We start from the raw sequence: 9,701 nt of genomic DNA on the forward strand, positions 1-9,701 counted from the left end.
AGGAAGCCTGCTTCTCCCTCTAACACTCCCCCTGCTTATATTCCTCTCCCTCTGCCAAATGAATAAATAAATAATATTTAAAAAATAAAGTAGCATGTACCAAGGCCAGAAGAGGAGGTCCAAAAATAGATATAAAATATATAAAAATTTACCATTTGATAAAGGTAATATTTCGAACCACTGAGTAGACAGAGTAAAAAATCCAATAAACAATGTTGGGACAAATAGCTAACCATCTGAAAAGAAAACTATTAGATTACTGTTCTCTCTCTTTTTTGAAACTAATTCCAGGTGGATTAATAAATTAAATGTAAAAATACCTTTATAATCTTAAGAAAAAAGCCTTTTGAAGGAAAAAAGTGATAAGACTGACTACATAAGAACTTAAAACTTCTATAAAGGGATGCCTAGGTGTGGCTCTGTTGGTTAAGCATCTGCCTTTGGCTCAGGTCATGATCCCAGGGTCCTCGGATCTAGTCTCATATTGGGCTCCTTGCTCAGCGGGGAGCCTGCTTCTCCCTCTGCCTACCACTCTCCCTGCTTGTGCTCTCTCTCCCTGATGAATAAATAAAGCCTTAAAAAAAAAATAAAACTTCTGTAAAGAACCAAAAAGAAGTCAAAAGTCGGGCGGGGGGAAGCAATGTGTATGACACAGGGAGCTGTATTATTTTCCTAGCACAAATTACTGCAAACTAGCTTAAAACAGAAATTTTTCCTCTCACAGTTATGGAGGCTTAAAAGTAAAAATCAAGCTGTATGCAATACCACACTCCCTCGAAGTTGCTAGGGGAGAATCTGTTCCAAGCCTTTCTCTTGGCTTCTGGTGCCACCAGCAATCCTTGGCATCCCTTCATTTGTAGTTGCAACTCCCATCTTTGTTTTCACTGTCACATGGTGTTCTTCCCCTGTCTTCATGTCTTCTCATAAGGGCAGCAGTCATATTGGATTAAGGGCCCACCCTACACTGTATGATCTCATCTTGAATTATAACATCTACAACTACCCCATTTCCAAATAAGGTTACATTTCTGTAGTGGTGGTTAGAACTTCAACATTATCTTTTTGGAGGGGCGCCTGGGTGGCTCAGTGGGTTAAGCCGCTGCCTTCGGCTCAGGTCATGATCTCAGAGTCCTGGGATCGAGTCCCATATCGGGCTCTCTGCTCAGCAGGGAGCCTGCTTCCCTCTCTCTCTCTCTCTCTGCCAGCCTCTCTACCTATCTGTGATCTCTCTCTGTCAAATAAATAAAAAAAAAAAAAATCTTTAAAAAAAAAAAAAAAAAAAAAAAAAAAAAAAAAACATTATCTTTTTGGAGGACCCAAGTTAACCCATAAAAAGTCTTTAATATGTAAGGAAAATGTACAAATAACACCCCAAAAAGAGAGCAGGTAATTTTCACACACACACACCATCTCCACCGCCATGTGTGTATGTATGTGTATGCACATATATATATATATATATATATATATATATATATCGATATATATATATATATATATATCTCCAACATGTCTGCTGGCAATAGAGCTTTGCAGCTCTACTATGTGCAGAGCACACACTCTGATCTCCAACCTCACTAGCTGCTCCTCCTTCCCTTGCCTTTACCTGAGGCAGACACTGTGGTGTGTCCTACCACTGGGTCCAGGATGTTCTTCCTCTTGTAGATTCTTAGCCTAGGTGATCTCACCCAGATCAATGATTTTATTACAGTCTATGTGCCAATGACACCAAATTGTGTCCCATGTCAGAACTTCTCCCCTGGTCTCCAAACTCAGTACAAACAATATACCTTGCATCTCCAGCTGGCTATTCCATAAGCATCTTAACTTTTAACACTTTCAAACCAGAACTCTTGAATCTTTCTTCCAATCCTGTTCCTCCTCAAGTCTTCCTTCATTTCTGTTAATGACAACAACATACATCCAGTGGCTCAGGTCAAAACCAGGATATCATTCTTGATTCCTCCCTTTCTTTCACTATCTCCATCCAAGTTCTCAGGACTTGATTTTACTTCCTAAATATCTACTAAATACTTCCAGTAACCCAACCCACTCTATTCCAAGCTACAATTATTTTTGGTATGGACTATTACAGCAACCTCTAAAAATGATTTCACTGATTCCACCTTGGTCCTCTTACAGGAACATGATTATACTTCTGGTTTGTTTGGAGAAGTTCCAGTTTTTACCTGTTGCTTGACCTTCCCTCCAGTCAGCACCCGCTTCATTTTCAAAATGATTCCCATTTGAATACTACATTTTATGATCACCTTGCCTTACAGTCCTATCTTCTCACAGTAGCTAAAGTCACCTTTTAAAAATATTAATCAGATCATGTCATTCCAGTGCCTTGAAACCCTTCAAAGATTTCTTATTATATAAGGATAAAATCTGAACTCCTTATTATGGTCTACATGACCCCAAATGACCTAGTCCACCTATTTCTCATCTCTTAGGACTCTGTTGTGCAACCATTACATTCAAGCCCCACTGGTCTTTTTTTTTTTTTTTTTTTTTTTTTTTAAATTTTATTTATTTATTCGACAGAGATCACAAGTAGTCAGAGAGGCAGGCTGAAATAGAGAGAGGATGCAGGCTCCCTGCAGAGCAGAGAGCCCGACGCGGGGCTCGATCCCAGGATCCCGAGACCATGACCTGAGCTGAAGGCAGAGGCTTTAACCCACTGAGCCACCCAGGCGCCCCGCCACTGGTCTTTTGATTCCTCTAACTGGTCATGTCATTTCTACTTCCAAGTCTTTGCTTTAGCTGCACCCTTTCCTGCTACCTTATTCCCTTAGAACTTCTCATAACAAGTCTGTTCTGTCATTTTGTTCTCAGATCAAATATTAACTCTTCAGAGAAAGGTCTTCTTTGAAAACACATCAAAACGTTCCCAACCCCACCCAAGTTACTATTACATTGTTCACTATTTAACAGTTGTTTATTATTTATATTTCCCCACTAGAATGTAGGTCCCTTGTTATCTTGTTTACCTCTGGTCCCCGGGGTCAGAGCATGTGCTCAATAAGTATTTACTGAAAGAATGACTTACAACCAAAGAAAAAAATTAAAACCGTAACAGCTCAAAGAATTTGGCTATCATATCAGCAAGAACAAAAATGAACAATTAAAACAATTAAAAGAACAATTAAAAGAACAAAAATGCCTATTTTCCTTTCTAATACTTTGCATATTGTCTGAAATTACATTTATGTGATTATTTATTGTTTGACTTCCCCTCACTAAAATAGAACCTCCACAAAGCCAGGGACTTGGTTTTATTCACATCTGTATTCTTAGCACCTACAAGTGCCTGGCATATAATAAATGTTCAGTAAATATTTACCCCCAAAATTGACAATATCTGGGGTGACTAGATAGTAGAGAAAAGGGTATGGTGAGAATATAATTGGTGCATAATTTCTGTAGGAAATTTGGCAATGTGTATCAAAAGCTCTCAAAGGGGGCATACCTCTTGACTTCACACTTTCACTTCTAAGAGGAACTTATCCTAAACAAGCAAATGAACAAGGGTACAAAGATTACTTATGAGGGACTTTATACTGTGTTATGACACAGAAAATTTAGAAATGTCAGCATGATATCCTTTAATAGGAGGTTATAAATATGATTATAAATCTGTACAATGAAATACATTAAAAATATTTCAGAGGAGGGGCACCTGGATGGCTCAGGTTATGATCTCAGGGTCCTGGGATCAAGCCCCTGTTGGGCTCCCTGCTCAGCAGGGAGACTACTTGCCCCTCTGCTCCTCCCCCCGCTCATGTTCTCTTTCTCTCTCAAATAAATAAATCTTCATAAAAAAGTTCCTCCTTGTTAAAAAAAAATATTGGGGAAGCACATATATATTGGTGCAGCAAGAGATAAAAAGTATATTAAAAGGCAAGCTGGGGCGCCTGGGTGGCTCAGTGGGTTAAGCCGCTACCTTCAGCTCAGGTCATGATCTCAGGTCCTGGGATCGAGTCCCCCATCGGGCTCTCTGTTCAGCAGGGAGCCTGCTTCCTCCTCTCTCTCTCTGCCTATTTGTGATCTCTCTCTGTCAAATTAAAAAAAAAAAAAATCTTAGGAAAAAAAAAAAAAAGGCAAGCTGAACAACCCCACATGTAGGGGCACCAGGGTGGCTCAGTTGGATAAGCATCCATCTCTTGGTTTTGGCTCAAGTCATGGTCTCAGGGTCCTGAGATGGAGCCCTGTGTTGGGCTCCTCGTTCAAAGTGGAGTCTGCTTGCAATGCTCTCCCTCTCCCTCTTCTCCTTCCCCTGCTCTCTCCTTCTCTGTAAAACTTTGTAAATAAAATCTTAAAAGAAAACCCCACATGTAGAGCAAAATTTCATTTTTGCAAAAACAATGTATGGGGAAGACACATGGCATTATGTATGAATGTACACAGGCATTTACAGGTAAGTTTGGACAGACAGACTTCAAAATGTCAACCCTGGTGATCTTTGGATGGTGAGAATAATGGCAATTTTAATTTTCTTCTACATACATTCCTAAACTTTTCATAATTAGGTCAACAAAAATTACCCATGTTCTGGTTTTTAGATGGGAAACAAAAAGCAATTAAGTATTATGGAAAACACAGACACACTTCATAAACTTAATGAAGACTAGAGCCCAGGTTTAGAACCATGGGTTCAGAAATGTTAACTACAGTACTGGAGATGATTTTCTGATTTCCTGAGTTCAAGCAAGTTGTTTTCTCAGTCAATATTTGTAAAAAAGAAAAAAAATAAATAAAACTTGTTTATTTCATTGCCTGCCAAGCTTGAGAAGGTCAGGCTTGATTGAGAAATAACACAAAGTGTAGCAAAAGCTACCACTGATAACTAGGCATTTTCCTTGTATTGCCTCATTGAAAACCTTCTAATGGTCCTGCCAGGTATCAACATTCTCAAGTGCAAAAGCTGAGAGAGGTCACAGAAATTGTCGAAGTTCTCCCAGCTGCTATGTGGAAGATCTTGATTTGAAGAGGTCTCTCTGGGGACACCTGGGTGGCTCAGTCGTTAAGGTTCTGCCTTCAGCTCAGGTCATGATCCCCGGGAAGCCTGCTCCTCCCTCTCCCACTCCCCCTGCTTATATTTATTCCCTTTCTCGCTGTCAAATAAATAAATACAATCTTTAAAAAGAAGAAGAAGAGGTCTATCTGACCTGAAGGCCTTCAGGGAAAGTTAGAAAAAGGAGCTTTAGGCTTTAACCTTGTAAGTCTCTTAATGCCTCTGATTGTTTACATGGCTATCCCACTGCTCTATTTAATTTGCAAGAACAATAAAAGGAGAACGAGCCTGGTGTTTTTAAGAACATTGGAGTAAATATATGGAGAAGCAAGATTTACAGTGGGTACTATTCAAAAGGCTCAAGGTCAAAATGCTTGGTTGGGTAGTTACAGGGGAAGGGAGCAGTTTGAGAGTGTACCCATGTATGTGTGTATGAAGGGCCACAAGAGACACCACAGAATGGGATAAGGATGACATCTATGCACTTGAAGGGAGCTGGGCCATGATGAGGGAAGCTGGACAGTACCTGGGAAGAAAAGGAGCTGGTAGACTGACAAAGTGTAAAGGGGGATAGAGAGAAGGAGCAATAGGAAAGAGGAAGAACTAGGAGGAAAGGCAGTTACAAGTTATTCTGTAGTATTTTTTCCCTCCACCGTTTTTTCTCCCTTTAGTCTCTTCCTTGCTGATCTCAGTCACAATTCAGCCCTCAGTGCTCTTTTCTATCTGGATGATTACCAAATCTCTCCAGTCCTGACCTTCCTCGAGAGTTCCAGAGTCCCCTCCTCTGAGGTCCAAAATGAATGCAGCATCCCTTTTACGTCAAGCCTGCTCCAACCCTTGTACTTGCTCTCACTTAATCAAACATGTTCTCTCTCTTCTCTTCCTTCAACCATTCTTTCATCCAACAAACATTTACTGTGGCTCTATTATGTCCTACACACCGCCATTAACTTACCAAGTGGGCTCACTTCTACTTTGAAAATCTTGTCTGTCCATCTCATCTAAATTCTTACCTGAGATTTACTGAGAAATCCTTCCTGCTTCAGCCATGGCTACACAGGACTCTAAGTTAATTGGTTTTGCATGCCCTCCATTTTGTAATGACCACCTAGCGCGAATAGCATTATACCTGAGACACAGAAGGGGCTCGCAGTGGAGACTTACGGACTGCAAACTAGTTGGGATTGGAGGAGAAGAAGCTAGGAGATTTGGCTTGAAGGAGTATTTGCATATGAAGAAAGATGTCTTCCTTAAAGTCTTGGTTACAGATCTGTACAAATAACAGCAGCGTCAGAATTCTTTTATTTCTGGGGTGTGGCCATAGGAGGCTGGGAAGACCGCTTAAATCTGAGGTTGAGAGTCTTCTGATAGAAAGCCTGTCCACCTCCCATCCCTTGAAGACTCAATAGTCACTTGTTGAATCTATCACCTTCCATGAGAGGGACCACGGATGTTGTGTTCTCCTTTGTATCCCCAGCGCCTAGCACATCGAGCCCACATTAGGGGTTCAGTAAATATCTGTGGAGGATTCGAGAAAGGCAGGGACCATAGATATTTCATTCATCGTCTCAGGAAGAAGGACAAAGACTAAGGGGCTCGAGGTGAAACAGTGCAAGGTATTTCCCTCCCTATTCCTTTAGAGGTTGGTAAATGTTTGCTAAGCGAAATAAATCGCCCTCTTGCACAGCTCCAAAATCGGGCCCCTCGCTCGGCTGCCAGGCCCTGGAGCCCGGCCACCATCTGGCTCAGGCTCAGTCCCGCGCTTCCCTCTCTCCCAGCCCAGGCTCCTGTTACCTCCCTGCACACATCTGTACTCACAACAGGCCCAACAATTACACGGTCCCGCGGCCCTGCCTCGAGATCCGGGACAGCCCCCAGGACCGCGTCCCCTCAGCCCCCCGCCCCCAACCCTGTGTCCGGGGGAGCCCGCGGCCAGGCCTGAGGCGGCCTCTTGCAGCGGGTTCCCGCACCCTCAGCCGCAGGCACGCCAGACACCGTCCATGTGCTCGGCCGCCGTCGCCAGCCCCGGCCCGCTGCGGCTGGAGCGGGGAGCCCGGGAGGCCCGGCGGCCGCGGCCCTGGCCCGCCCCGCTGCTCCGGGCGGGAGAGGCCGGCGGGCGGGGAGGCGGGAAGCGGCTGCAGCTGTGAGGCACCAAGGGGCGGGAGGCGGGGGCGCAGGGGACAACGGGCCAAGCCGGGGTTGGGGGGCGGCACCCCCGCCGCGGTGGGGCTTGGCGAGCGGCGGCTCGCTCACTCACCACAGTCCGGCGGGGCAGCGCGCCAGGGGTCCGGGACAGGGCCCGGCGGAGCCTCCGTGCCCTGCCCGAGCGGGCCCCCCCGGAACTCTCGGAGCCGCTGTCGTCCGAGATCACGATGAAGTCCTCCATTGCTACGGGCCCTAGCCGAGGCAGCGCGCGGGCCGCTTGGGACCGGGGTGGCGGCGGCAGCGTCGGCGACTTCGGCTCCCGCTGCTGAGGCGGCGGCGGCAGCGGCAGCGGCAGCGGCGGCGACAACCGGAGCCATCACCCCGCCGGCCCCGCCCCTTCCCGCTCCGAGCCCCGCCCCCGCCGGCCGGCCCCGCCCCTCCTGAGCCTGCCCCCGCCCCTCCTGAGCCTGCCCCCACTCCGTCCCCAACCCCCGCGGCTGGCGGCTGGCGGCCGGGTAAGGGAGGCGGTCGCCGGTCTCGGCGGGGGCACTCGCCCTCCCTTCCCGGGGAGTAAAAAAAGAGAGAGAGAAAATCAAGTCGCAGCCAGCTTGGGCCAGTGTTGCGGGTATGCCTGCGTGACGCTAAGGCTGCGAGGGCTTCCCCACCTGTTTCCAACCGACCCAAGTGTGAAGTGAGGTGTGAACAGGCCTCTGACTGAACCCGCGTCCCAGGGGTGGGACTTGGCCTCCGGCAGACGGGGTGAGGAGACCCTGACTGACTGAGGGTAGGTGGCCTGGCTTGTGGCCAGGTGGGGCACAGAGGCCCCACTTCCTTATGCACATGTGCAGCTGGTCTGTAGGATAAATTCCTAGAGTGGAATTAGAATTACTGGGTCAAAGGTGATGTTTCTGCTGTTTGGATAAATGATGCCAAATTACTCCTAAGTTGTACCAATTGGCAGTTTCACCAACAATCTGTGTCACTCAGGAATTTACGCTGTGAGATCTAGACACTTGTACAGTTGGTAGCAGGGTCAGAAACTTGAAAAAAGGCACAAAGGGAAGCCATGAGGTGGCACACATCTGGAATAATAAGGTGTTAAGAATGAGCAAAGCTATAAAGATAAAAAGAAGGATATACCCCATAGAGGGTGAAGTGGTAGGTAGTTGGCTAGTTGTAGGTTACCAAAATTAAAATCAAGATAGGATCTGTGTTACAAGAAATGTGGGGTATTGACAAAAATCCTGTGGCTCATGCACCAGCAACTTGATAATATGTGTTGACAGATCCAATGGGAAATTGTATTTACCTGAAGAGGGTTTGGTTCTCCAAGGAATGCTTGTCATGTGCTACCTAAGCAGTGTCTAGGGCAGTGATTCTCAAACTTTAGAGAGCATCACAATCACGAAGGAGACTTGCTCAAACACCAATTGCTAGGCCTCACTCCAGAGTTTCTAAATCTGGGGTAGGAGGTATGAGGCTCTGAATTTGTGTTTCTGAAATTTCCCAGGTAACACTGATGCTGCTGTTCTGGGGACCATGCACTGAAAATCACAGCTTTGGTGGGTGAGGAGTCCACGGCCAATGGATTTCAAGTTCTGGTCAAATGACTGAAATCATCCCTTTTGTGAAGGGCTTCATTAAATTGTCTTCACCAAATGCCATTAGACATTTGGTTTATTTAACTCCCTGTTTCTTTTTTTCTTCTTCAAAGTTTTATTTATTAGAAAGAAAGAGAGTGAGAGAGAGTATGAGAGGGGAGAGGGTCAGAAGGAGAAGACTACTCCCTGCAGAGCCCGAAGCCGGACATATCCTCGATCCTTGGACTCCGGGATCATGACCTGAGCAGAAGGCAGACACTTAACCGACTGAGCCACCCAGGTACCCTTAACTCCCTTTTTCTTGAAACACTATCTTCACAAGGCTTCTGTGACTCTGCATCTCTCTTACCACTTCTTTTTAGTCTCCTTAGATGACTCCTGCTCCACTACTCACTCCTTAAATCTTGATGTTCCTCAGAGGTCTGACATAGGCCACCCGCACACACCTCGTCCTACACAATGTCAACTATTCTTGGGGCTTTAAATGATAATTTTCATGCCGATGACTCCCTAGGTTTATCTCAGGCCTGTTCTCAAAGCTCTAGATGTATATATCCAAATGTGTATCAAATCTCACAGGCAACTCAAGTTGAAAACCAAACCCCTGTCCCCTCAAAAAAACCTGCTTCTTCTTCTTTGTTCCCCATCTCATTGCGGGAAGCAGGCTCCCTGCTGAGCAGAGAGCCTGATGCGGGGCTTGATCCCAGAACCTTGGGATCACATCCTGAGCTGAAGGCAGAGTCTAACCCACTGAGCCACCCAGGCACCCCCCAACTCTTGAGTTTGACTTAGGTCATGATCTCCGGGTCATGGGCTCTAGCCCCACGTGGGGCTCTGCACTCAACTCAGCATCTGCTTGTCCCTCTCCCTCCCCTTCTGTCCCTCCCCTGTGGTCTCTCTAATAAATAAATAAATAAAATCTTTAAAAAAAAAAAAAG

The 9,701-nt window shown here is 45.7% G+C and overlaps 1 protein-coding gene across 2 annotated transcripts in view; it reads right to left on the reverse strand.

Annotated features, from left to right (window-relative positions):
* The window catches only part of SIMC1 (SUMO interacting motifs containing 1), a 72,128-nt gene extending 64,588 nt beyond the window's left edge, over positions 1-7,540 (reverse strand). For both annotated transcript variants that reach the window (XM_032336969.1, XM_032336968.1), the window contains exon 1: positions 7,275-7,540. In XM_032336969.1, the coding sequence (XP_032192860.1) occupies positions 7,275-7,403 (129 nt within the window). In that variant the 5' untranslated portion in view covers positions 7,404-7,540. The remainder of the gene's footprint in view (positions 1-7,274) is intronic.
* Positions 7,541-9,701: the final 2,161 nt, after the last annotated feature.

This window comes from Mustela erminea, chromosome 3 (assembly GCF_009829155.1).
Source record: "Mustela erminea isolate mMusErm1 chromosome 3, mMusErm1.Pri, whole genome shotgun sequence".
In the NCBI taxonomy this organism is placed as follows: domain Eukaryota; kingdom Metazoa; phylum Chordata; class Mammalia; order Carnivora; family Mustelidae; genus Mustela; species Mustela erminea.